Source organism: Cimex lectularius, unplaced genomic scaffold (genome assembly GCF_000648675.2).
Source record: "Cimex lectularius strain Harlan isolate CLEC.00 unplaced genomic scaffold, Clec_2.1 scaffold46, whole genome shotgun sequence".
NCBI classification, from domain to species: Eukaryota; Metazoa; Arthropoda; class Insecta; order Hemiptera; family Cimicidae; genus Cimex; species Cimex lectularius.
The window spans coordinates 736,106-764,086 of NW_019392654.1; the positions used below are offsets into that span (position 1 = coordinate 736,106).

The following is a 27,981-nucleotide window of genomic DNA, read 5'->3' on the forward strand; positions in this document are numbered from 1 at the left end:
TTGATGTCCTTTGCTTTTTTTAGAAAGAAAAAACTTTTTTTACAGAAGAAAGGAGCTAAAAAAAATGTAAAGTGGTATAAGATTTGAAAAATATGGCCGATCAAGAAATTTGTGCTATGTTAGAATCTGATGATGATTTTGAACTCATTACTGAGTTACACAAAGATGACCATGAAGAGCAAGATGATGCTCATAAGACTAAAACTATATCAACAGTTAGTAACTACCAAAAATTTTAATTTATTTTTCTTCAATTAATTTATACATTAATATTAATTGATTTTATACATATATATGAAAAATATATAATATTTCTTTGATATTCCTAATTTTAACATTTTTGTTCAATCATATATAGGTCGTGCTGTATGTGCATATAATATATTTGTTCATTCCATTAACTTTATACTATTAGCTTATTATTTCATATTATATAAATATTTTGGCCAATACTAAAGTAGGAAGGCAAAAAAAAAAAATTTATATTTTACAAATCTAGTTTTATTAAACTGTATGTTTTATAACACATATTTTAATGTTATTTGTTTTATCCTGTTATATTTATTATTTTGTTTATTTTTATTTTATTTTCTGCATGTTATTTTTTTTTAGCAATATGAGTTTTATTAGGATGGTCCTATTCATAATCGTTAATTGAAGTGAAAACTTCTTTAGGCGCGCTCAGCACTTTTTTTGTGAGTATTGAATGAGACTGAGCCGTCACGCTCGAAGATGTAATGCTCATTCGGGTAGAATCGGCTCAAGTCGACTAAGCGTGAGAGAGACAGTCAGTAGAGCAAGCGGCGAGAGAGGAGAGAGAGAGAGAGAGAGAGAGAGAGAGAGAGAGAGAGAGAGAGGGAGANACGGAGTTTTTGTGAGATATTTAGGAAATTCATTTCAATCAAAAGTATTTGTCTCATATTTCAGTTACCATAAACCAATAGTTTCGTTTCTAGAGTCTGATAACAACGAAAATCAGTCAGAGCACAATCAAATTCCTACACAATCATAATTGTATACATTTTCAACGTAATTACATTGTGATTATACAAAATAAAGAACAAAAATTGTATTTCGTATTGTTAATTTACCCTAATTTAAGTTTTCACTTCCACCGTGTGCTCTAGACCACACACCCAACTTTTTTAATTTGTTAGGTTGTTTATATTATTTTTAATTGTCTATGGTAATATTTTTATAGTATAAATATAAGAAAATTATGTTTTAAGCGCTAAATAAAAAAATTATCACTATCTTTCAATTAATTAATCTCTGTATGTAAGGTTTTGGTTGAAATGAAAAAGATTAATTAATTGAAAGAAGTAATTTGGTCAATAGACTACTAAATATAATGGAATTATTACTATGTAGAATTTTAATTTAAGCACCTACACACATACCTTTTATCTTATTGTACTGATTTTGAACATAGGATATTATTTTTCTACACAGAAAAGTAAACATTTGCCAATTTGTAAAAATTTATTTAACGCTATTGAAACATTGTAAAGACAGTTGTACTGATGGACGCCCATGGAGCTAGGTCAGGCCAACCAGTCAGAATGGGTTGGGATGCAGGTAGTCTATGGCCGAAAGTGTTGTTACAACGCATTTTGGTCTAATATAGACCATCTTCATTAAGTAATTATTATTATTAAATAAAATTGGTACAAATTATATACTAATTGCAGGCAGGTTAATAATAAAGAATACACCAAAACTATTATTAGCTTGTATATAATAGTGTATAATTTGTACCAATTTTGCTTTTTAGTTATTGAAGATGGTCTATACTACACCATAAAGGGTCTGACTTAATTAATATCTATTGTGGAAAAGTCAATTATTTCGTACCATCTATTATGGAGTTCCACAAAATCAGGATGGACATTATCCAAAATCTTTCTTCCAAACTAAAATTCTATAAGTGTAAATATACATACTTTTATTTTCAATATTCACTCACAAATACACATAAACTACTTGCATATACAAGAATGGGAGCTTTAAAATGGTAAAAATTAGGCAATGTAAATTTAAGAAAATAAATAGTTTATAAAAAGTATACTTACAAAATTAATTTGTACAGAATAATAATCTTTCAATTAAAATTAAAAGATAAATCTTACTCAGGGGGCATCCATTTTAACTTGACATTAAGTTTTAAGGTAAGTGCATGGACTTGGAAAGCTGTCTAAGAAGTTGACTGTCCTCTTGACATAAATGCCACAAACAATTTACCTTGAATCATATAAAATTATATAGTTTTTAAATCCCATACAGTATTAAGAAGTTACCTTAATTTTATGAGAGTCCGACAAGTGGGAAATCCATCATTAAGAGGTTAGACTCAATTTGCTGTCACTGTTGCAGCTTGAGACTCATGTCGAGAAAGTAGCTGTGTGACATGGCATCCTCAGCACCGAGTCTCTGTGTCGGATTGCATACGAGCAACCGCTGGAGCAGATCCCGTCCTTTTGAATTCAGTTTGGGAACAACCTGTGCAAAACTCATGTTTGGGTGGTATATTGGGTGTGGCTTGTAGTCAGGGAGATGTGTGATCGATGGCCAAGCTTTCTCTGTCGGTGTACCGAGCAGTCTGAATATCCGGTTTAACTGGTCATCGATGTCCGATCCGGGAAATAAAGGCCGGCCAGCATTGGCTAACTCTATTAAATGGAAAGTTTTCTATTTAAATAATTCTAATTAACTTAACTCAATTTTCAAGTATAGAATTTTTATACCTGCAAATATACAACCAGCTGACCACATGTCAATGGAGGTTGTGTAAAGTTTGGCACCGAAAAGCACATCTGGAGGTCGATACCAAAGGGTGACTACTTCAGCTGAGTAACACTTTACTGGGATCCCAAACGCCCTTGCTAATCCAAAATCCGCTAATTTCAACTCCCCATTCTAAAAGTTTGATTAGGATTGACTTTTTTTTAATTTAAACAATATAATTTTCAACTTTTTTCATGATTACTTTGTTTATCAGTAAATTTTGTGGTTTGAGGTCCCTGTGGAGTACATTGTGGCTGTGACAAAATGCTAATCCCCTTAATAGTTGGTACCTAAAAGTGTAAAAGGTTAGAAAAAGTTTTTTTTCCTCTGTTTTCTTAAATTTTTCCACTGACATAAACGATTTGACAACATCTAGATCAATTTCACCATTGAGGCTATCAAAATACTTCTTCAAGTCTTGATCACAGTGTTCAAATACAAGGGTCAGCTTCTTGTCACTGTGCAATACATCATAAAGCCTTACAATATTCTTGTGCTTCAGCTCCTTCAGTAAACAAATTTCTCTCAATGCGGATGAAGGGACCCCCTAGTGGGAAAAAAATATTTAATTGATTTTTATAATCAATAATCATGGTGTTTGAAGTAATCAAATTTTTTTTATCAATCTACAATGTGTTTTTGTTTTGCGAGTGGGAAACAGGATTTATTGCTGTTAAGTCCATAATAAAATTATAAGATATTGAAATTTGCTTATCTACAAATTGCATTGTGATGAGTATAATTACCTCATCATCATCATCAAGGCGGACTCGCTTCAATGCAACAATCTCAAGCGTCTCACGATTTTTGGCTTTGAACACCGTTCCATAGGTTCCTCAAAAGAAAACAATATATACACTACATAAACCATATTTGATTTAAAAAATTATATAAATAAAGTATTAAAATTAAAATTAAGGATGAATTTTCATTTTTAGTAAATATTTGTGCATGGTAAAAGGGCTAGTTAAAAATTCCTATAAGTAAAGTAATTCCTGTTATACAGGAGGGCTTCACATCCAACTACCCTGTAATACACGCAGGGTGTCATGAACGAGGGCCAACTACCTTACAATACTTTTTTCACGCTATTCTCAATTAAAAAATCATAGGCTGTGCCAGGATTCAAACCAAATACTGCTAGTTTGGCAAACATAAATCAGCTATCCTAACCGCTCGGTCCCGTAAAAATGCCTACAATTGGTTAAATTGTATTCGACGACCATGTTTTACAACTACAATATACATTAGGATATTGCTTGATCTGCAGGATTTGTCTATTAAATATGCTGTTACCTGGACCTATTAGTGAAAAAGACATCAGGAGCATGCTACCGGGTGATGGGAGACAATTATGCAGATCACGTCACAGCCTCAACATACTTAAACAATACAATATATAACTGAATACATTTCTGAACATTGCCAACAGAAATACTTCTCTTACTCTCTTTCTAAAAAAACTTAAGGAAATATAGGGAAAAATGTAAATTAAGGAGACTCTTCATGTATCTGAAGCAGAAATGAACATGATTAATAATGACTTTACAGCATCATTATTCTGGAGCAGTTTGGTTTCAGGCCAAGGCATCTAGTCAAGATAGGAAAGAAGAAGATAAAAGATGGGTATTGACAGATGTCCAAAAGGCCTTTGACAATGTTTGGCATAATGGTATAGCCAGCAGGATTATAGAATATAACTTCCTTCTCTGCATAATATAAATATTCCACTTCTATCTCTTATCCAGACAATTACAACTTTTCTTTTAATTAACCATTTCCAACCGATAAACATTGTTGCTGCTGTTCTTCGAGGCTCTATCCTGTTCCTTGTATATTTTAATCAAGCACATCGCCCTAAGAATGTAAAAATGGATCTTTTCACTGATGATTTCTACTCTTTTTGGAGGATTGACACAATATTGAACAAATTAGCCAATGAATGCAATGCATAGGAAGTTATTAATTAAAATTAATCATAATAAAACAGGGGCAATAGCAAAGATCTTGGGGACCTTAAACTCACTTTTACTCCCCATCAAGGTTAGTAATCAAGGGCAAAGCGGCTATCCACATACTTTTCTCTCTGCTCTGTCACCAGTCCAGTCTGTGCCATATAAACTACTGTACAACGAGGTGGTCAGGCCGATGCTCCTGTATGCATGCCCCTCCTGATGTCTCACATACCCGGGTTGCAGAACAAGTTTCTGAGGTTTGTGACATACTCGCTCCAATAAAACACACATATCGGAATTGTTAAATACGACATGTTGGTGCTAGAATACATGAGAGATGTGGCCGTTACATTATTTAAGCAACGCAAAGCTAGTACCATTACAATATGCTATCACATTGGGAATTATTGTTTGGGCATCACGTACATGCACAGGACAAAAACGAACGCTCTCTTATAACTTTGCCATGATAGCTACAATTGTAATCTATATTTTTCCCCCAACAGAAAATAATATCATATAAATAATAAAAATGTTGTTATCACTTAACCAGCTGGAGTGCCACTAGACAGAAACTCCATTAAACCACTCTATATAATGTATATAATTGTAAATAAAATTTCTGCTTTAAGAAAAACAAAAGTAAAGTAAAAAAAACGAAAAACACCTGACAAAACTAATAAACAAATTGAAGATTTGATGCCAACTCTCAACTCATCTTTACAGAGAACTGGTCTCCAATCTTTCAATGTCCGATTCACATGTTCCCATGCAAATTGAAGCCTGGCCCTTTGCTTAGCTGTGGTAAAAAGAGGTCCATGAGCCGGGTGCAAGGCCATGAGGGTACTTTCATTGAGCCTTCTTCTTACCATCCTGGAGAAAATTGAAACATTTCAGACTTGTCATCAGATTTCTTATCTTGTTCCCCGTAATGCTGCAGTTTCGTAGAGCCTGATGACGGATGAATCTATTGTCTCCTTCTAGTGTGAAGCCCTGTTTCTCTGAAGTGTTGAAGAACACTTCCTATTGGAGAGTGATTTACACTCAGCCTCCCGGTGACTTTGTGCTGGCTGTACCCTACCTATAATCATTTTATGACTCTGGCACTGTCATACTCACTCATTTACTGACTGGAACCATTGAAAAAGTTTAAGAATAAGAATAAAATTAAATGGAAACAACAAAGGAAAAAGATTAACTAATAGCCATCTTTATGCGAAGCAGAATGGAAGGGCATAATGCTACTTTTTATGAAAATGGGGTTGATCAGTACAAAAATAAACAAGGCATTATTTAGTGTTTATTTTGACTATGATAGCTCCTAATTACCTGTAACTAATATAGAAAGAGAATGGATTTAATTTTGAACTAAATGAATTGAGTGGTTCGTTAAATTTGACCATCAGTGTAATTACAAATTTGTGTGCCTTACCTTCACCTATTTTCTCTAATTTCTCATATTTCTGCATGTTCGTCTTTTTTGAAGGCGACAGACTCAAACTATTTAAATTAATCGGAAATTATCCATGTTTTAACAGTCACGGGAAAACATAAACAAAAATGAAAACGCGGATGAGGAGGTTAAAATTAAAATGTTCAATTATCAAATCACCGTTCGATAGATCGCAATCGACCCTATAACGTTACATACATTAGAAAAAAATCCTGAGATTTTTAAAAAAATTTAATTTCAATTTTTTTCCAAAACATTTAGAAAAATTTTAAAACAGGAACTCAGAATTGGACAAAAATAACGTTTTCTACAATCAGGCTGCTAAATTTGCTTTTCGTGGAGATTTAATTTCTATTTTTAAGAAAACACAACAAAGAAAGAACATTGATACAATATTTATTTATCGATTAAAAGTGTTTTTGTATATAAAATAAGTAAAATAATAATTAGTATTTATGTTACATGTTATTTAATTGATATTTTTTTAAGGTACGGGTCGGGCGATAAGGTTTATTAATCGATGTTTGCGCTTTTGCGAGATTAGCCGAATGACCACTTGGCCGTTAAAAAAAGCTCCCAACGATCCTCATCCGTTTGAACTTGAAGGGACGGACTTTAAAAATTAAGTTAGGTGATGGGCCCTGATAAAACCCCGAGCTTTAGGCACTTGGAAGAGGCCCAGGCAGAGTTGGACCGCCTCAAAGCTCTAGAAGAAGTGAGGATTTTTTTTTACTATATTGCATATTCGATGTCATTCCGAAAACGTTATCCAAATGACATAAAATTTCCTTCTTTTTTTACTTTTTACTAATACAAAATTCATATTTTCATTTATGATTTGACAATGAAAGCACGCACGCTTTATAGTACTTTAATATAAGCGTGAGTAAGTAGATAATTTACGTTCACCATGGTCATGTTAGCTTTGCCTGTTAGACGTTTTTTTAGTGCTTGTGCTTGTTAGAACAGTTCGAAAATTAACTGAAGGTAGCAACATGCTGAAATGCATGACCGACAGGCAAAGCTACACTGTCCAGGATGTCTATCAAAGACGACCCAAAAAAATGCCATTCATAATGTTATATTTCAGCGATACTGTGACCTTATCAATTTTATGTGGTATGGAACTCATTTTAACAGATAGATGTATGACGGAGTGAACATTTTTAACAACTCATGTTTTTCAAGTGAGAAATGCTAAAAGTCCTTTGCATGTGAAAAGACATGAAGCGATGAAAATATACTGATGGACAAATTTAATGTGCCACTTAATTTATTTAGTTTAACATTATGTCCATTATTATTCTATGTTAGTTACCGGTAATTAGCAGCTATCATAGTCAAAATAAACTGTAAATTTTACTTTTGTACTGATTACAATTACATTTGTACAAAAATTAGTATTATGCCCTTCCATTCTGCTATGCCAGATCGCTTCTTTTTCCTTCTTTGATTTCATTTGATATTAAACCTTTTTCAATGGTTCCAATGAGACATTTGAAGGAGTATGATAGTGTCAGGGTCATAATAGAGCTTTAAAGAAACAGGGATTCATACTAGATGGCCAGGACAGGATCGACCTACGTCTACAGACGAGAGAGACGATAGATTTGTTTGTTGGTTAGCTCAATAAAAATAACCTCAGAGCCTGGCACCTGGCTCGTGGACCTCGCTCAGATAATGGCCAGGCTTCAGTTCGCACGCAAACATTGGAATTGGACAGTGTATGTTTGAGGATGAGTCTCTTTACAGATGTGGTGAGAGTTGGCCTCAAATTTTTAGATGGGTGTAATATCATATGGAGAACTCAGGAGAGAGGTACGCTGTATGGTTCCTCAAGTGACATTCCATGGTGGGTCGTTGATGTTGTGGGGTGGCATTTCCTTGGACACTGAATTAGTTGTTGTGGAAGGAAGATATTTAACTTAATAAACAAAGCATAATCAAAGAACATATAGTACTATTTGCCTCCACATCGGTGAGAGGTTCTTGCTAAAGTTGCTAATGCAACTTGAATGAGGTTGGAATTGAGTACTTGGTGGGGCCAGCTCGAAGTCCAGTTTTGAACACACACAGATCCTAACATCGTAGAACAATCGGAAATGGCAGTTCTTGACAAATGGGAAAGAATTACTCAGGATATTACCAAAAATCTTTTGCAGGGAATGCAAAGGTGTTTTGTGAAAATACTCGGTATTAAAGGGGGATTTTTTTTACATTTTTATTTGTTTTTGAATTTTCTGTTTATTTTTTCTTTACTCAATAATTTTAATTTTTCGTTAATTTTGTCCAACAGTGTACTTATAGTTATAAATGTGTAAAATAGAAATTAACATGGTGTCATTATAATTCTGATTCCAAGATTGTAGATTTATAGAAAACAATTTGTTAAATTAAAATCCCACCATTCTTTCCTTTTCTTGCATCCTCTGAGTCCACCAGGGATCTCACCTAGGCCCTTTTTTATTTAACATCTTCATTAATGATATTGCATCTGCTATTGGCACACACTTTCTCCCATTCGCAGATGACCTCAAAATATTTCATAGAACCCATTCTGAATCTAACTACGTTTATTCACAATCCAAACTAATTAACCTGGAAAGTGGTACATGAACAACTATATGACACTCAACATTAACAAATGCAACATCATCTATTTTAGCAGACTTGAATCTACTCTATCCTTCCCTTACTCCATATATAATACTTATTAAGTAGAGTAAAAATTATCAAAGACCTATCACTTCGACCTCCTTTAATCACCACCTACTAGCCTATAGCAAACAATTTATTGTTATTATTCATATGTCACTAATCTGGCCCCACACTACAATAACTGCTAAATTATTAGAACTAATTCGGCACAAATTCCTTAGGTTAAAAGGCTGGAGCAAAATGGGTATATTATTCTGTTATTATCATGTTCCCATTGATATCCTGCAGCAGCAACTAAGTTTAATTTTCCTTGAATCCCGGTGCGTACTACATTTGTCACTCTATTTTTATATAAACTTCTTAACAACAAGACAGACCGCCTGAGTTACTTCAACTAATGAATTTCTGCATCCCCATTAACGAGCCCGATCCTGTTCTCCTTTCCTTTACCACCTGCACCATTCTCCTATCAATAGAATGCACAGATTTGGAAACAAAATCCATAATAATATTGTCTTTTTTTTAAACAACTTAATTTAATCAGCCAGTTCAGAAATTCTTTAAAATCTATTCTCTAATCACTCACTCCTTCCTTTCCTTGATTCCAGTCATTACATATTCCTTATATTCCTATTTACATTCAAGTATTTTATTGTATTATGTGATATTGATTTTTTTTTGTTATTGTTATGATTGTTACTTTTATCAACACAATTTGATCGTTAAATTCATAAATTATTATATTTTAATTTTATATTACTTCTTCAATTTTATAAAAGTACTTTCTATTTGTTGAATATTTTCTATTGTATTTTTTCTATTATATATTTTATTATATTTATATTTTATATATAAAATGTCTAATTGAATTGGTACATTTTGAAATTTATTGATTTTTTGCTTACAAGGAATTAAAACAAGATCTGTATGAGACAAAGAAGGCGAAGAAAGTAGAGGACATCCTCATCCTGGAGCTACAAGATGAAATTGAGTTCTTGGAGAAGGAATTGAGAAGAAAGCAAGCACAAACTGACTTTCAAGATGGGCGGAAGAACGAAAATAAGGAAATTCAAGCTTTGAAGGATGAGGCGAGTCTATTTCTTTGCAATTGATTGCCTTATTTAATATACATATCATAAATTGCAGGTGGCCTGTCTACAAACGCAATTAGATGAAGAAGTGGAGTTAGAGAAAACTTTGATAGACGGCTACACAAAGAAAATCGCTTTACTGAAGCTGAAACGCGAAGAAATTTTCAACATTGATGAACTGAAAAATGATATCGAAAAGACAAAAGTAATTTAATTTTTTTACAGAATTCATGTTAATTATATGAAAATCACTTTCTTAATCAAAGAAAACTTCTTCTATGTTACCAAGAATTTATCTGCAGGTGGATTTTCCTGTCCTAATTGGATTTGAGTGGAGTAAGATGTTGTAAGTCATAATTTGGAATTTCTGTTGAATGCCCACAATACAAAAGGTTAACACATTTGTTAAAATTTAAGCAAAAGTAAACTTACTTCGTTGGTGCAGAAATAATATTGAATTTTATTGTAAGGGGCTTTCTTACATATTCTACTGATAGGAAATATTTTTAATGAAATTAATTACATCTTTAAATTCATTCTTTGACAAAAAAAAAACAGTTGCATTCTGTGCTGAGTTGGCAGATAAATTGATAATTTTGGGTTTTGCAAGGACACATTGTACTTCAGAATTGATGATTTGAATATTTGATTTATGAACCTGTCGTTCCTGCTATACAATAACATGTTGCCTTTGAAATTCAAGTGGACTAGTTTCCTCATCATTTTTGTCTAAATTTACTATCACTGGCCCACATTATATGAGGTCGACTAGCTGTGCAGTTGGAATGATAAGTTATTTGGAGTCAAACTTAAGTCTTCTAAATTTTCTTCCCATAGTTTAGTGTGTTTGTTATTAAGTTCTTTTAACAACTTTTACTATCCATGTTGGCAATGTTGGGTATCTAATTAGTACTTCAACTCGCAAGGCAATGACTGTAATATTGTCAGATCTTTTTTTATAAATTAAATCGTCATTGAATTCTTCTAATTTTATCTCTATTTTCAACAATTCACTAATTTCGTGGTCAACTTGACCAATTAATATATTCCAATTAATTAAGGTTTTTAGTTGATATAAAAAAGTCAACGGCACAAGCAGGATTCGAACCCACGATCTTCAGCTTGATACGCCGCTGCTCTATTACTTGAGCTATCGTGACCTCAATCCACTCGGACACCATCTATTTTCAACCCTAATTTTATCTCTTTAACAAAAATAGTCATAATCCCCAAAGATTTTGAATTACCTTCCAAAATAATAGGTCTAAAATATTTAGTAGCCCAGAGCCTCAGACCATTGCTTGTAGTTTTTTTTTTCGTGTTGTTCAAAGTTTTGTTTATTATAATAACTATATACCTAAAATATATTTTTTCTTTAGATTGAAAATGACAAATTAAAAGTTGAACTTGTGAGTAGAGAGGAAAAAATAATAGTTTTGGTTGAAATGAAAGAGGAATTGAAAAATTTGAAAGGCCAGATTGAAGAGAAGACATCTGAAATAAACCAGATTAAATCACATTATGAAGAGAATAAAATCGAGCTGAGTACTATTTTACAAAGTTTACAGGTAGAATTGAGCAATTAATTGGAGACTAAAACATTCAATTGGAGACTAAAAGATTCTTATTGCTAGGATTTACGGAGTAGTAACTTATCTCTCTCGTCGGAACTAGCAAGTCTCAAGGCAGGTCCAGTTGGTGACATCCACCGAGGCAACTCACTCTTTGCTGAAGTGGAGGATTACACATCCATCATGGAACGCAAGCGTACCATACTCGAGAATAAATACAATAAGCTTAAAAAATTAATACAGCAACAGAATTCTATAATAACTGATCTTAAGATCAAGAACTCCAATTTGCAACCTAAAATCTGCTTAGGCCGAGTCTCTGTTGAAGGTGCTATTTCAAAACATAAGGATGAGATAAACGCATTAGAAGTGTCAATTACTGAACTTGACCGTCGGCCGTACACACCAGACTTGGTATTTGAAGGAAGAGAGGAAAACCTTAAGTGGATGCAGACTTTTATTGACATAGAGAGGTGAGAAGATTGCTGTATAACTAACTTTTTTTATTCATACAATTATACAATTAAGTTGAACAATATGTACAACACATGTACATGTATGTTGGGCGCTCTCAGCGCGACTCACAAAAATGACACATCTACGCAGAAAACAAACACTTTGAGTCCTGAAGATGATCTTAATAAAGATCGAAACGTTGGCATGATAAAGAAAATGATTTTCTAAAACCTAAGAACACCAGACCACACATCACGATCTCCGATCGAATAACCATTGGCTAACGGTCACTAAACACTGTACAAATTTAGCTAACAGATTAAATAAAAATAATAATTTAACTTGAAATATGTTTATAGGTTCCAGCACATCAGCTGTTCTTTATTTGCTTTTGTATTTTCATTCCAGAAAAATTAATTTTTTACAAATATAACATAATTAGAAAAACAATGTAGGTTAACCCTGAGCACAGCAGCAGTACAGCTTATTAATTAAACATAATATTTTAAGCCGGAAGGCACTGTTGGCAGATGAACAGTTCCGTGCTGTTTCAAGTGAGCTGTACGATCTTAGCTGCACAGTTTTCTGCCTAGAGGCAGAGTCTAGTACTTTATTCCTGACTCGACTTTTTGGATCTCGTGTGTGAATTGAGCCCCCAGTGTGCCAGTGTTCTTCCATCAAAGGAACTCATTTTTGAAGGGGGTTGGGGGCCAAATCCAGGGTTGCTGAGAACCATTCTCCCCAGACCTTCCATTCATACGTGCCCTGTCAATTTATTTCAATTGCGGCCACCGGTCCCCTTAGACGTCAGAAAAAAAAGTCCAGAGGCAACACTGAGGATTGAACCCACGACCACGGTATCTACTAGTGAGTTTGTCGCCTTAACCACTTGGCTACTGCGGTCCTCAACCAAAGAGTTAATCTTCATATACATTTATTGTTACTTGACTGGATTGTCGGAATATTGATATGGAACAAATTGGTTATATACAAGTTAGCCTTAACTCCCTAGAGCTACCCTAGGTGAGCTTATTCACAAAACGAACTTAGCTCAAATGACACTCGCTAATCAGTCCCCACATCCTTCAGCCTATCCTAGTTTTCCCTTACCTCTGCTGTTAGGTCATTCCTCGACTATCGACTCTCCTTGTAGTAGGTTGCTCTTTGTCAGTCGACTCTTAACTAGTCTCAGCCCTTGACTCTCCTTAGTGTCTCAACTGGGTGTCTTCACTCTTCTTACTCTCAGTCTGTCTGTATATCGTGGATTCAATCATTCTCCATATAATATAAACCAATATAAAAATATTGGTTCCCCAATTAAGGGTGGAGGGTAAGCGAAGTAAATCTGTTGCACCTGAAGATCAACAATGTTGCATGGGTTGGTCATACCTGGCCATCCTTGCAACCAACACCTTACAATTCTACGAAGCTTCCATTACACAGCCCTCTGGTTGTTTGCCAATTGTCCTACAGAGAGTACAAAGCTCATCTGGTTGATGACCCTATGGAAAATGTTCCTTTGTTTTCTATTGGGTTGGCGAGCCATCATGTTTACAGTTTAATGTACACCAATGTTCTGATCATATTTGCTTAATAGGACTTTGACCGATATTTGAAAATGTTCAGGCTTAACTCAGTGTTTTATAAAGATTAATTAAACATAATATTTTAAGCCGGAAGGCACTGTTGGCAGATGAACAGTTCCGTGCTGTTTCAAGTGAGCTGTACGATCTTAGTTGCACAGTTTTCCGCCTGGAGGCAGAGTCTAAGGCGTTGAGTCAGGATATTTCAGATCTAGCTGCTGAGCTGAAAGAGCTGCACATACAATTAGAAAGTAAGTGGACAAAAACATTGCTTATTTGAACAAAAATGTATTTGTTATTATTTTAGGTAAAGAAAAGGAGATAAAATTAACAAAGCCTGTGCAGACAGAAAAAAGTAACAAGACAGTTCGCTTTGCTGAGGATCCTATAAAATAAAACACGAAGTATTATTTATTTATGTTTTATACCTATTAGTGTTTTGTCAAGCTCACTGTAAAATATAATATTTTTTATACTGTATTTATAAAATAATTTTTCTGTTGCTCAGATTTTTTTCACTCTCCTAGTTCAAATAAAAATTTTGTTAGGTATTTATTTAGAAATCGATTAACGGTCACTAATCACCACACATTTTGTTAGGTGTTCATTTCACTTTATAATTTACAACTTTTAATCCATCAGGCTGGTGGCATGGTTTAAAGTTTTGTCATTTGGTTCTAATTCTAATATCAATAAGGTTTTGAATTTAGGTAAAAGTTTTACATTAATTCGTAGAATTTACATTAATGTATGCATCAACAAACGAACGCAGTTAATTAAATTATTTATTATGATATCGGGGAATAAGATCTCAGATAATCACAATCCTTCATTATATAGCATCATCATCTAGCACAAAGCTATATCATGAACCATACCAAAAAATATTTTTTTCTAACTTTTTATTTCAAGTGGTTAGTAGTAATAAAAAGTTAGGAAGAACCATTTTACGGTATGGTTCATATACCTTTATGTTAGATGATGCTATATAATGAAGTATTGTGATTATTTGTTGTGATCTTATACCCCAATATCATGTTTATCGTATTAGATTATGGTTTTGAGATAGATAATGGATTTATAATGAAGGATTATGATAATGTGATCTTATCTTCTGAGCTCGTATTTATCCATTTTTGGCAATGACTAGAGTTAGTCCAGTCTCAGATTCCTGTCAACACTCTCATCCTTTCTGATTGGGAGTAGAAAACCAAGAGAAGTGTCTTCCCAACAGCTTTCATCTTTGGAGCCAAATCTGCCAATCTCACCGACATTATTCCCAATATTGCATTGGTCCCACAAGGCTGTAGAGGCGTTCCACCGATCAGGCCATTGGAGGTGCTGCACAGTGCCCTATGTCTCAAGCAAATAGACTCCTTCTTGGATAGGATGGCTTGCTCCTTCATCAGCTCCCACACCACCAAAAGTCTCATCGATTCCTCGCCATTACTTCGCATTCAAAGATGATATGAGTGACTATTTCCTCCTCATCGCACAATCTGCAAATGGGATCATCATTATATATGCCCATGTTGTGTAAATGTTTTCTCAGATGCCAGCAACCGGTTAATAGTACTATCACTCCTCTGAGTCTAGCCCTCTCTTAGTGCAGCAGTGAGTTTGCCAGCTTGGTGAGGGTTATTTTAACTTAAGTTTACTGTGTCTAGCACCGTTAGAGTTTATCCACTTCTCCTTTTGTTCTATTTGGACTCTACGATGGAGGATTCTGTATTTGTTTTTGTTATCCCAAATATAAGTTCGGGGCCTGTGTATGGTCTTGCAGACACTCCTCTTGTTATTAGGTATTTGTTTATGAACTGAGAAATGAGAGGACATTAATTTAGAACAAGAGAAAGAAAAACCACGAATTTTGAAGTATGTAGAATAAGTAAATAACGATAGTTGGACTGCCATCATCCAAGGTGGGTGATTATAGAGGTCCGCCGGTAAATAGCTGTAAAGTACAAAAGCTGAAATTGCTTGTGGTCTGTGAGAAGGCTCAACTCTACTTGGGTAAATATGTACATACATATGGAGATTTTGGCTTATTTATATAAAAACAAATGTAATCTTCACAAAGCTTAGAATTGGACAGTTCTGACTGTTGTATTGTTAACAGCATGATCGAGATGGAAGTAACAACTTCCTAAAATATCATACTCTTAATATAATAATAATCTTTATTTACGGCATACCAATCACAACATACATTTGTACATCATGATATATTATTACATACTTGCTTATGCAGCTTTTTCTTAAACACATGAATTGAGTTGGAAAATAGGTCCACTTGCAAAGAATTTACAAAATGACACATTCTCATAATTGGTGCTCAGCATCATTTATATCTCTACATTTCAGAGATTCTAGAGCAACCATATCTCTTAGATTATTGTATGTAACAATTTCTAAATTTATTTTTATTTTATAGGCAAGGTATCTTAAACATTTGTTTTGAACTCTTTCAGTTTTATCAATATATATCTTATAGTATGGTGACCAGTTGTTAAATTGAACTCAAGAATGGACCTGACTAATGAGATGTATAGCATTTTAATACAATTTATATTTTTAAATTCTGATTATTTCTTTTTATGAATCCAATGAGTTTTAAAGCTTTGTTAATAATTAACTCTATACGTTCCTTGAAGGAGAGGGTTTTATAAAATAAAATCCCTAAATACTTAATGGAACTCACAGCCTTAATCTTACATTAGATATATAATAATCACAGACGATTGGATTTACGTTTCTGTGGAAACGCATTACTTGACATTTACTACTATTAAGGTACATATTGTTATTATTACACCAGTTGACTAGTTCATTAATATCACATTGTACTTTATTGCAGTCCGTTGCAGTTCTTATGTCTATAAAATTTTGCAATGCAAGCAAAAAGCTGAAATTTGCAATGAGATAAACACTGAGATATATCATTTATACAAATAGTAAATAACTATCTTACGATAATAACTTAATATTAATTGATGTAATTTACAAAAGATTTAAAAAATTATATTGTCTTCCATACATCCGTCTTGTGAGTGTTAACTGTTAAACTTAATACAATTATTGGCTGTTCAACTAAATCATTGAGTAATACAGTCACGTGCCTTACTTTTCGACAGGTAACAGTGCTGTTGTACAATTGCCATGTTTACTTTTAGTCTTTAGTTTACGCCGTTATGTGTAATGCCTAAGCAAGTTTCTGAATGTATGTTTTAGGTGTAAAAGCCAATCGAGCCCTGTTTTATTCTTGAATCGGATAGAAAGTTTCGTTTTTGAGATGTCGGCTGAGGAAATCGAGAAACTCAACCTGCCGATTGACGTTGTCTCCAACGTGCTGAGGGGTGGCGACGTTGGGTTGAAGGAGATGGTTCTCAAATACGTCCTCCTCATGAGTGGAAAGGACGATTGCAGCCAGCTTACAAAGGACGATGTGATAATCAACGACCTGTTAGAGGTGGCGGCCAAAAACAACAACAGTACCGGCCAATTGGCCTTAGATTCTATAATAAACATCACGAGTTCAGAACTCGGATGTAATAAAGTGGTCGAGAGTTTGAACCATTTGAAGAAGATATTGAAATTTTCACTTGAAAGGAATTCCATGTTGGCCGACCGAGCTTGCAAAATCCTTTCGAATGTGACCAGGCAAGAAAATTTAGCTGTTAAAGTCGGCAGAATGATCATTAGCGATCATGGGTTGAGTGTCTTGATCGGTGCGATTTCTGACAAGTCTTACAACAGCAGTGGTCAGAGGCTGGAGTTTTTAGCCCAAGCCTTCGGGAACCTGACACAATGCGTCGAATTCCAAAATTTTCTTGTCGATCCTGTTAACGGACAGCTGCAGAGAGTGTTGCCGGTCTTGCACAGCGGGGTTACGCTGGTCGAAAGGAGTGGAATCGCCTCTGCATTATACAATTGCCTGTTTGACACGAAGAGTCATATGACGCTCTTGGAAGCCCCTTTTGACATACTGCCGGTTCTCCTCCTTCCGTTAGCTGGGCCTGAAGAGTTTGACGAGGAAGAATACGACAAAATGCCTCTGGAATTGCAGTACCTCCCAGAAGACAAGCGGCGTGAAGCAGATCCGCATGTGCGCAATCTTTTACTCCGCTCGTTACTTCTCCTCTGCAGTACCAAACCCTGCAGGATTTTCGTCCGCGATCGCAATACGTACCTGATTCTCAGGGAATACCATAAATGGGAAAAAGACAGGGTTAATCTACTTGCAGTTGAAAATGTCATTGACATTCTCATCAGGACAGAAGAGGAAATCGGTGTCAATGATCTTAAAAGTGTTGAAGTACCTGATGATCTCAAGAATAAATTTGAAAAGTGGGACAGAGATTTCATCACTGGTGATTAATTTATGGACTTTTTTCATTCGATTCACTCCATTGCCAATTTTGGCAAGGCAAAGTTGTATAAAGCAATACATATTTGTATTTTCCAACTTATGTAAATATATATTTTTTGTTATTAATTGGATATTGATTTTTGTAAGTATATTGTTTCAACCAAAAAAATATAGTACACGTTAAACAGTGGTTTTTGTTGTCTTTGAAGATGGCACAAAGCTGAAATGAATGTGTTTTAGTAGCTAAACAAAGCAACAAGTGTGACCTTGGGCCTTTGACAGACTAATACAATTTCTGAATGATTATTGATTAACGATCACTAATCACCACACACTCACTATTAACTTTATCTTTGTTGGAAACTTAATTTAGCAATAAAATATTACAAAAATATTTAATTTATTTATTTTAAAAATAAAGGCTGCAACCTTATTGGTATTGAAGCCTTGAGTATATAAAAACATTTTTAGATATTGGTACAACTAGATAATAAAAATGGCAATTTTCATTACATTTTAATTAATTCAAATGGATAGTATTTAAACAATGACTTTGATTACATGCTTTGGTAACTGATTCCAAAGTTGTATTATTTCAAAATGGCTACTTGGTTAAGGAAATTATAAAATTGAGAATAAATTTGCAATGCCTTAACACAAAGTATATGAATAAATAAAAATTCTATCTAATTATATAAAATTATATAATTTTATCATAAATAAGTTCATTATTGCACATAAGTATATTTAGTTGGTATGATATATAAACATATCTTACAAAATAATATTAAAATTAGCTAACAGCCTTAGATGATCGGATATTACACCAAATTGTAAAAATAGCATAAGTTATTTACAAACCTATTCATGACCTGAGATGTTTGTCTTTAATTATTGACACTATTATTTAATGAAAAAGAGAAAAAAATTATAAATCAATTTACAAATTATTGTTAGGGTTTCTTCTCTCCTTGAGAAAGAGCTTTTTGTTGAATCCGATGGTATTAACATTTACAGTTTGAAATCCTTTTTTAAAAGTGATTGAATGGTTCATTAGGTTTCTATCCACCTAAAACAAAACGTTTTACAACAATTATTGTAAATACAATTAAACAAATCAATATATACAATTGCTGCTCTCAAAAAAAAGTTTAAAATAATTTAATAAATAATTAAAATATGTTTAAAACAAACTTTTTCCTTTTTTATTAATTTACATACTATGTGTAGTGATTATTTGGAGGTCGTGAGATGCAGTCTGGTGTGATGTAGGTTTATTAAAACATTTTCTTTATCGTGCCAACGTTTCGATCTTTATTGAGATCATCTTCAGGGCCTGCGATAATAAACATTGTGTAAATTTTACACATTTTTAGATTCAAAAAATTTTCTAGCATTGTATAAATTCATGTTTTTTCAGATTGTACATGTATTTGTAAAATTTAAACAATGTTCATTAATCCCAGAACCTGAAGATGATTTCAATAAAGGTCGAACGTTAAAGAAAAAGAAAATGTTTTTCTGAAACCTACGTCACACCAGACCACATCTCACAATGCATCTCTAATTAATCATTAAGTAACAGTCACTAAACACCACACATTACTATGTGTAGTGTACAAATGTTGTGGAGTGCATGTAGCAATGGTTAAGGTGATGACACTCATCACTGCAATATAACTCCTGGGTCTGAATTCAAACTTGGTATATTTACAAATGGGATTTTTTCAAAAATACTGGCACTCAAGGGTTCATACATGAAATACCCTGGTTAAAAAATAAAATAAGATTTTATGTTTACATATATCCTGAGGGGAGCCAACAACACTAACAAGTATAAACATATTCAAATTCAGTGGACCTTAGGAATGCCTTTGTAATTTACAAATGTAAAATAACACTACTTTATTTATATTATTGCTACTGAAATTGTTTTATATTTACAATGAAGTATGGCAGGGCAAAATTGATTAGATCAGAATTTATATACATACCTCAATTTCTAGATATATGTAGGTTAACCTGATATGATGTGTAAATTCTGGAAAAACAGAACTAGGCAAACTAACAATACTAATGCTGTAAATGTTCCAAGTCCACAATGGTTTGCTTTATTTAAAGAAGGAATTTTTGTTCTTAAGATGATGCGCACAGTGACGTCCTATTGAGATTGACAACTACACATTGAGATATAGGTTAGAAGAAAAGCCCCCTTTGTGAAGACCCAAGAATTTAAATGTTTCCCATACAACCATACAACCATTGGAAACGATATCCATAGACTTGAATTTGTTTGAAAGTATGCTAACATTGATCCCATATGACCTCAGCTAAATGAATTTAGCGGATCGTATTTCAATTTGCTCTTCAGTTCTGTCATCACTCTTACCACCCATTCTTTCATAAACTGATGATGGAAAATGGATCACATACAAAAACATAGTCTACAAAAAAAAATATCTTGTTGCCAAATGGCCCCCAGTTCCAAAACAACAAATGCACAGGGAAAATAGTACGCTGTCCATTTGGTGGGACAGGTCCTCCTAGCCCCTTACCACAAGGGCAAAGACAGTTAATACTGAACTGTACTGTGAACAGCTAACCCAATTAGACCTTCAAATAAAGCAAAAATGCCTGCAGAGAGAAACAGAAGTTGTGTGTGAACAGCCCCCCCCCCATGTCGCGTCGAGGACCAAACAATTATTAACTAATCTAAATTGGGAAATTTTATCACACCCATCAAACTCTCCAGAAGTTTCACCTTGTGACTAAAATTTATTTATGTTTTTACAAAATTTTTCAAATTTGAAAGCCGGAATTGCTGGTGGACTACGAGAAGTGAATAGGCTAAACTCGGCACGTTTGTATGTGCATGCATATGGGGACTTGAGCCTATATAAATCCAAAATACAAATCCCAAAACTTTGAAAGTTTAAATAACTGTCCAAACATTCCTGGACCCAAAAAATGGGAATTTTTTATGCGAAAGGAATAAGTATGTTACTTGAAAGATGGCAAAAAGTAAATGTAAACAATGGAAAATACATCTCTGTATAGTTAAAAATGTGCAAGATATAAAAAATAAAAATGTATACTGTAGAAAAAGCTATGTTCATTTAACCAAACATATGTATTTAATTTAAATAAGAACACATTATTCATGTTGTTCCTCAACACAGCAAGAGTAGATAGATCAGGATGATTGGTAACAAACAAATTACATTTGAAAAACAGCTTGTAAACTGTAAATGTGAGAAGAACAAAAAGCAAGCTTACCCTTTTAATCATGTCCTCTAAACATTCCTTATCTGCAAATATCTTGAACACATGAACAAGTTCTTGAATGAAAAAGGATCCAAAATTATTATGACGATATGAGACAAAACCTGGGCAGGTATCAGTCAGAATTAATTTTTATTTTGGTTTTAAATATAAAGATAATGGTAATATGTACCTGGGGAGCAAGGATATATTAGCATCAAGTTTGAAACACTCGGCCTGATTTTTGGCTGTGTTCCATCAGTCGATATAAGACTTTTATATTTCCAGTCTTGTGCTTTGGTAATATCTATGCCATAATCAGGCAGATCACCCCTGCAATAATTTGTAAATGTCTTACTTTTTACATACATTTAGAGTATATAGTGTATATACCTGCATGAAACGATAAAAATTAGCTTAGGCTTATCAGCGATATGAGGTGCTTTCACAGAAGAAAGCTTTTTAATTATCCACTCGATATTTACATCCCTTGAATCTGTCATTGCAACAGTAATATTGTCTTGCACTTGCTTTCCATGGCCCATAAGGAAAAGTGTGAAACAGTCTCCTTTGAAATTTTTCACAAATTGTTTGAACTCTTGTTTAAATGCCTGCAATTAAAAAATAATAATTTACTTTAGTTTTTGGATAACAAGACCAAATTACCCATTTGGACTTTCTTAAAGCAATTTATTGTTAAAATATTATTATTTTGAAATATAAGACAAATTTCTAGGATATACCTCTTTTGTCAAGTCAATATAATAAATAACTTTGTGTCCTAAATTTGTCCAAAGTTCATCCAGATGTGTCACATCTAAAGCAGAACCGAGTCGTTGTTGGTCTTTGATTTTTGTATTTTCAATATTGACTATTAAAACCATTCCTTTTGGATTACTATTTAGTTTGTATTCCTAAAAAATGTGTAAAATTATTTTTGAGCAGTTGATAATCACTCATCAGTTCATTTTAATACCTCTGAAAAATCGAGTGGTATGCCTTCACCATGCATATAAATATCTACATTAGTTGACCTGAAATGATTCCATTTTTAATTTTCCATAATAAATTACAGTGATTAATTGAATCTTACCTATTTGGGCTTATTATCATTGAAATATTTGAATTACCAGACAGATAAGCTAAATTATACAACTGTTCAAAGGCACGGGGGCCACGTTTTGTTATCAACGTGTACAACTCTTGGCACCGTTTTTCTTTTGGCACTTTAAACTGTGGATAAAAAATACTAATAATCTAGAAAGTTATAGTAAAATAAAAGTCATAAATTACATTGATGTACTCCAGTTGGGCTCTGGTAACCACTTGCTTGTCAAGCAAGTGTTCAACTAAACTGTCATAATCTTTTGTGTTTGCTACAAGAGCTTCAATGTTGTTCAATATGATATTCCTATGTTGAGGGTCCATACTGAACTGCAAAGAACAAATTCATATCAGTAACAACTCTCTAAACTAAAATATGAAAGACGGCTATCAAAAAGCAGCTATTTTTATCAACGGTGTTTGACAACAGATAAAGAGAAACTAACACAATGACCTTTTTTCCTTTGCTAAATGAATCACATATTTTTTTTCTTTTCTTTTTATATTTTAAATGGATTTGAGGGGATTATAGAACAGAAAATAGTCACTTAAAAAGAATCAATTTCAATTGGCACAGAAAATTTCCATCGTATCAACAGTGCACATTTTTTATACTAATAAATGTATATGATAAGAAGATATATGCACAATAATATTAATTATAAACTCCCAGTATGTATAAAGATTTTGGCAATGGTGCATATACAAATAATATTTTTCAAATTTGGTTTCAGGTTTGGTATTTACCAAAACTACTCTTTTTAAACTGAAATATAGCCAGCTGGTGTCACAAAAGATAAGTAGCTTTAGCTTTTTGTGAAGGTCTTTATAGATTAATAATTTAATAAAGATTAATTAACACACAAATAATCCAACTACTGTTCATTTGTAATGCATAAATTTCAAATGGAATAATTAAATTAAAATATTTACTATATAAAATTACCAAATTAAATATTTAATATAAATATAATACTTATTAATAGTATTTATATAAACTAATATCTGTGCACATACATGCGTGTACAGAGTTAAGTTTCAGTCCACAGGCAATCCCAGCTTTTAGAATTTACAATAAATTACCCAATTTAACCCAAAAATAATCATCCATTCTGGGGTCAGACCCCAATCTTATCAGTTCGGCTGCCAACATTGGGATTCAGGGATATCAATAGCTATGTCATCTATGTCCCCCAACACAATCAGTTCCGAAATCCAAGCCCATTCACACTCTCACTCACCCTTAAATATATTCTTTCTAATTTACATACCAATCATTTAGGGTGGTGAATTACTTGGTATTCCTCCATCACTAAAGGGTAAAGGAGGAATATCAAGTACTCTACCACCCTTTACACCTATTATAATTAACCTACTTGAGGGTCAATGGGGCTCAATATTCCATCATCAGCCTACTTACACTACACATCCACATCAATAAATACATTCACTCTCAACACACACTAGAGGACACAAAAATATCAGTACTACAAGCAATAAAACAACGGTTTCTTCCAAGAACAGAACAGGGGGATCCAAATACTTGCTGCCATGCTCAAGCCCAATTCTCACATCATCATGTGGTATTACTATGCTTTCTTTTTATGGAGCCAAAGAGTTGCACCCTTCAATTAAGTACGACACATCGAGCAACATTTCCGGCATACTGGACACCTACATGGGCTTTGACTCAAAAGTCAGTGACCTTGTGACAAGCTCACCTGGCATATCATTAATCGGGTGAGGATGACCCTTCTTCTATAAGTCAGGACCTCCGTGGACCACCTCTCAACAGTGCTCTTGATACTTGAGAGCTTCTCTGCCAATCTGGCCCACTGACACTGACCTTTTCTTTTAATCATTTTTTTTATTGCATTTTTAGCATCGGAGGGCTGGATCGCAATGGTTAAGTCCAGAGGTTGGTACGTCTCAGCTTTAGCTGCCTTTCTTTACATTTCAGATCTATGTGTAACCAGTCATCAACCATCGTCTTGCTGCAACACTCCAGCCCCTAATAAGAGCACGACGAGAGGGTTGAACGAAGACTTGTGCTGGATAGCACTATCTGTGCTGAAGGAATCAATGCAGTCTAGGTGTTCTCGAATCACCCCAAGTGTGTGCAAATTGCATGATACACACCCTCATCAGTCTTAGAAGATGAGTTGAAAAGTAATGTACCTCGAACAAAGTTTCAAGAACTTAGCTCAGTAAAGGTAGAGTGGGATAGATGATTGGTTAACACGACAAGATCATCTCGGATGAGTACAACTGGAAGGACCAGAGCAGTCAGCTGGTTGCCCAGCTCAAGCCGTTTCCCAGTGTCACCCCTGCCTTCCCTAACGCTTCACCAAAACGCATTTTCAGGGGTCGCATCTGGGTATGAAATTGCTCATATATTCTACTCTACTGACATCTAAGGATCGCACCCAAAAGGCGCCTTGATTTGGCCTCATAGCTGAGGGTAAGTTGCACTCTCTTTCAAGTTCAAGCAGCAGTACCCCAGCATGAGCACAGTCTGGCCAAAGGGCTTGTTCTGAGTCTGCTCGAAGGACTTGATAGCAGAGGGGGTGCAGAGCCTATCAAGCTTAGTATTATTGTGTGGTGTTTAATGACCGGTAGTCAATGATTATTCGGAAATAGTGAGATGCGGTCTGGTGTGACATAGGTCTTAGAAAAACGTTTTCTTTATCGTACCAATGTTTTGATCTCAATAAAAATCGAAACGTTGGCACGATAAAGAAAATGTCGAAAATGGCACGATCTCTGAATAATCTTAGTATTATTACTCCAGTAAAGATAGTAAAAATATTAAGTGTTTTAAATTACATAAGTATGTACAAAAGAGAATTATCATAAGAAACATCTGAATCCTTGTTTTTGAAAGTTTTTTTCTTCAATTATGTACTATGGGTAAAATCGTTCACCCAATCAGTATATAACTCCTACTTATTTAAAAAGGGTCAAGTGTTATTAACCGATAGAAATTAACAATTTTTTAAACAGAAAACTGCCCTTGATTTTGGTACTGTTTTCATTCAATCGGGACTACAGAATGTCAAGGAGGGGAAAACTATTTCCCGCTTATCGACATTTTTGGCGGGAAATGAAAATTTATAAAGGGGGAAAACGATCAGAACAAAGATAAACAGAACTGATCATGTGACAAATGTCCAATCCAATTAGGGGTCGCACATCCAACAACCCGTCAAGAATACGTTATTTTGATGTTGTTGTAAAATCAGAATAATTTATTTACATGAAATAACTTCAGGTAAAGTATGTTAAATAAATAATAAACAAAAAGAAAATTATGCAGTCAAACTATACTAGAGGAATATGTATTTTGGTTTGAAGGACTCGTAGTCCTTGGAAGAATCAGGAAAGAGCTAAGATCAGAAGGACTCACCGTGAAGAATCGGCACTTTTGGACTATTCTAGTTATGGAATTAAAAAGGCGTGTGGACGACAGTCAGACGTAGATATCAACACGAAGAAGGCCTCGTTGACTAAAAAAAAGTGGACTGACTCATTTTCGGAGGTCAACCACACGAGCTTTTGGGAGAATGGTGAGGGTGACGGCGTGCTAACGGCTCCCCACCTCAGCCCTCAGCCCTCCCCCAACACCAACTGCCAAGACGGATTCACTTCTGGTAGGGACGTTCAAGGTCGTCACCCGTGAACTCCTGACCATGAGTTCTCATAATTTATTTTTATGGATTTATTATCAAGTAGTAAGGATTGTATCATTGTATAGCCGGTGTACATTACATCGCACATCACTTAAGGAGACCATGTCGTTATTTGAAGCAAAGCTACAATGTAATAAACCCCCCAAAAAATTCTTAAGTTATTTTTGTACTAACTTTTCCTCAATAAAGTTGAGAAATAAATTGGAGAAAAACTGCCTTTCATGCAAAATATTTTTCATCATTTTAACAGTAAAGACTTTATGATATAAAAGGCCCCAACACCTTGATTCATGGACAGTTTTCTCAGTAAATCAATAAACTAGTTTATATTTATCTGTAGGGAGTCGATTCAGTTATTCATCCAATACTCATGGCTCCAAGAGATGACATTAACAGGATGTTTGAACTTAATCAAAACTTCCAAATAAACTTAGGTACCAAAAAAGAATGGGAACGAGAGGAAAACACTTTTAATAATGGTACTGGTACTCTACTGGTACCAAATACTCATAACCCATGGGAAAATACACCAGTATCTTTCAAGCTGAGGTCCACACATTGAAAGATTCAATCTGAATAAATGTATGTGGGAGTAGAAGGCAACGAGAAAGCAGATGCCCTTGCAAGGAAGGGGGTGCTCTACCACTGATAGGACCTGAGCCCTTCTGTAGCATAGGAATCCACACTATCAATGAGCACCTTATACAGAAAGATAAAAAGAAAATGGGGAACTATGGAACTTACTCATTGGACACAAACAATCCAAGAACCTCCTAGTAAACTTTAGAAAGAAAGAGGAAACACAATATGTTAAAGGAAACAGGAAAAAACTGTGAATCCTAACAGGATTCTTAATAGGACACTGCAAACTAAATAGACATCTGAAGAATATTGACATAACCCAACAGGGCAGGTGTAGATTCTGTTAAGAATCAGAGGAAACACCAATACATTTACTAACAAACTGTAATGTTACCCTTGCCTACATGAGAAAATGTTTTAAGACATACAATATAACTGTAGAATAGATTCAACCACTGAAATCGGGGCTACTACTCAAGTTTCTTGATGTACTAGGGACTCACTGGTGTGCTATAAGCGCAGAATGGATTTGAAGGAAACTAGAAGACCTTTGGTACAGTTTGCATGGATGATCACTAGTGAATTGTACAAGGGATAAGCATACGGATAGGGATAAAAAAAGGTGACCACAAGGCCTTCTGCACCTCGACCTGAGTAGATCCATTGTGCTTCTCTGTTTTTAAAACTCACTGGCCAGCTTCAGGCTGTTAATCAACCTCCATAGCCTTGCCAGCAGCTCCTTAGTGTAGGATCTTGCTTGCGGCTTTTCCTCTCCTAGTTGCAAGAATCTGCACCTACAAAGATCTTCACAGAAACATAAAATGTGTTCTGCGGTCTCCTTGGCAGTATCTGCGCTGTGTTTCTTCTGCCTGTACTCCTACCTCAGCCAGAATCCTGGTTAGGTGGCAGTTGCCTTTCAGTAATTCCCTTGGGTTTTGAGGATGGCCCTTCATGAATCCTTGACTCTCTTTTCCTTATGCCTGGGGTATCCCTTTTGTGGCAAGATGCTAGGCCACAGTAGAGTTCGAGACCTAGAGGGCTCATGTTGGCTTCATCTTTGGCCCATATGTCAACCTTTTCATTGCCTCTATGTCCAGGAACCCATGGAATGTCAGATTGCATGGATGATCACTGACAAATCCTTAGTAAAGATTTATTTAAGCCTAAACAGAACTATTTAAGCTTTTATATTACATTGAAAACCCTTCAAATATCACCAAACTAAGTGCCATAGACATAAAATAAAGACAATAACAAAACAAAGTTATTCAATGAGTATTCCTGATATTTACAGTGTCATTTATTTATACAGCAGTTATAATGATGTCTGATGATTGCTAATCCGTTGCTATTGCACTGATTTTGCATTGGTTTTGTGTATTGATGATTAAGTGATAATCTTGTTATTTCTAATGAGTAAATAAT

At 34.4% G+C, this 27,981-nt stretch overlaps 4 protein-coding genes across 8 annotated transcripts; 2 read left to right on the forward strand and 2 right to left on the reverse strand.

Moving 5' to 3' along the window:
- Positions 1–1,463: 1,463 nt before the first annotated feature.
- Positions 1,464–6,355, reverse strand: LOC106672918 (cyclin-dependent kinase 5 homolog). The gene is made up of 7 exons (XM_014404725.1): positions 6,172–6,355; positions 3,531–3,619; positions 3,138–3,331; positions 2,987–3,074; positions 2,745–2,916; positions 2,298–2,669; positions 1,464–2,241 (listed from the first exon to the last, which is right to left on the reverse strand). Exons 1-6 carry the CDS (start codon positions 6,206–6,208, stop codon positions 2,362–2,364), a joined length of 888 nt encoding a protein of 295 aa, XP_014260211.1. The 5' UTR covers positions 6,209–6,355; the 3' UTR covers positions 1,464–2,241; positions 2,298–2,361.
- A 324-nt stretch (positions 6,356–6,679) lies between these two features.
- Positions 6,680–14,043, forward strand: LOC106672843 (protein Spindly). Of its 2 annotated transcripts, XM_024224596.1 has the most exons (7): positions 6,680–6,907; positions 9,759–9,938; positions 9,997–10,146; positions 11,321–11,509; positions 11,576–11,985; positions 13,642–13,802; positions 13,859–14,043. In XM_024224596.1, the coding sequence occupies exons 1-7, from the start codon at positions 6,827–6,829 to the stop codon at positions 13,945–13,947; spliced, it is 1,260 nt and encodes a 419-aa protein (XP_024080364.1). In that variant the 5' UTR covers positions 6,680–6,826; the 3' UTR covers positions 13,948–14,043. The 2 variants fall into 2 exon arrangements, with proteins under 2 accessions (XP_024080364.1, XP_014260069.1); XM_014404583.2 differs by lacking the exons at positions 13,642–13,802; positions 13,859–14,043 and adding an exon at positions 12,479–13,596 and having other exon boundaries at positions 6,681–6,907.
- Positions 14,044–15,153: 1,110 nt separating this feature from the next.
- Positions 15,154–18,051, forward strand: LOC106672845 (protein HGH1 homolog). Of its 4 annotated transcripts, none has more exons than XM_024224572.1 (2): positions 15,154–15,182; positions 16,783–18,051. In XM_024224572.1, the coding sequence occupies exon 2, from the start codon at positions 16,844–16,846 to the stop codon at positions 17,927–17,929; it is 1,086 nt and encodes a 361-aa protein (XP_024080340.1). In that variant the 5' UTR covers positions 15,154–15,182; positions 16,783–16,843; the 3' UTR covers positions 17,930–18,051. The 4 variants fall into 4 exon arrangements, with proteins under 4 accessions (XP_024080340.1, XP_024080339.1, XP_024080338.1 ...); XM_024224571.1 differs by lacking the exon at positions 15,154–15,182 and adding an exon at positions 15,304–15,564; XM_024224570.1 differs by lacking the exon at positions 15,154–15,182 and adding an exon at positions 16,063–16,097.
- Positions 18,052–18,420: 369 nt separating this feature from the next.
- LOC106672844 (caspase Dronc) lies at positions 18,421–25,922 on the reverse strand. Its single transcript, XM_014404584.2, has 9 exons — positions 25,692–25,922; positions 22,475–22,615; positions 22,275–22,414; positions 22,158–22,215; positions 21,925–22,095; positions 21,575–21,792; positions 21,375–21,514; positions 21,197–21,306; positions 18,421–18,989 (listed from the first exon to the last, which is right to left on the reverse strand). Exons 2-9 carry the CDS (start codon positions 22,607–22,609, stop codon positions 18,861–18,863), a joined length of 1,101 nt encoding a protein of 366 aa, XP_014260070.1. The 5' UTR covers positions 22,610–22,615; positions 25,692–25,922; the 3' UTR covers positions 18,421–18,860.
- Positions 25,923–27,981: the final 2,059 nt, after the last annotated feature.

Bases quoted from the DNA above. Each gene is read 5' to 3' on its own strand.
- LOC106672843 (XM_024224596.1), top strand. From the start codon at position 6,827: ATGGGCCCTGATAAAACCCCGAGCTTTAGGCACTTGGAAGAGGCCCAG. The intron at 10,147-11,320 runs GTAATTTAATTT...TTTTTTCTTTAG, and splicing joins ATGATATCGAAAAGACAAAA to ATTGAAAATGACAAATTAAA. The intron at 11,510-11,575 runs GTAGAATTGAGC...TCTTATTGCTAG, and splicing joins CTATTTTACAAAGTTTACAG to GATTTACGGAGTAGTAACTT.
- LOC106672918 (XM_014404725.1), bottom strand. From the start codon at position 6,208: ATGCAGAAATATGAGAAATTAGAGAAAATAGGTGAAG. The intron at 3,332-3,530 runs GTAATTATACTC...TTTTCCCACTAG, and splicing joins GCCTTGATGATGATGATGAG to GGGGTCCCTTCATCCGCATT. The intron at 2,917-2,986 runs GTAATCATGAAA...TCAAACTTTTAG, and splicing joins AAAATTTACTGATAAACAAA to AATGGGGAGTTGAAATTAGC.
- LOC106672845 (XM_024224570.1), top strand. From the start codon at position 16,078: ATGGACCTGACTAATGAGAT. The intron at 16,098-16,782 runs GTATAGCATTTT...TGTATGTTTTAG, and splicing joins ATGGACCTGACTAATGAGAT to GTGTAAAAGCCAATCGAGCC.
- LOC106672844 (XM_014404584.2), bottom strand. From the start codon at position 22,609: ATGGACCCTCAACATAGGAATATCATATTGAACAACATTGAAGCTCTT. The intron at 22,415-22,474 runs GTAATTTATGAC...TTTTATCCACAG, and splicing joins CCCAACTGGAGTACATCAAT to TTTAAAGTGCCAAAAGAAAA. The intron at 22,216-22,274 runs GTAAGATTCAAT...GAATCATTTCAG, and splicing joins ATGATAATAAGCCCAAATAG to GTCAACTAATGTAGATATTT.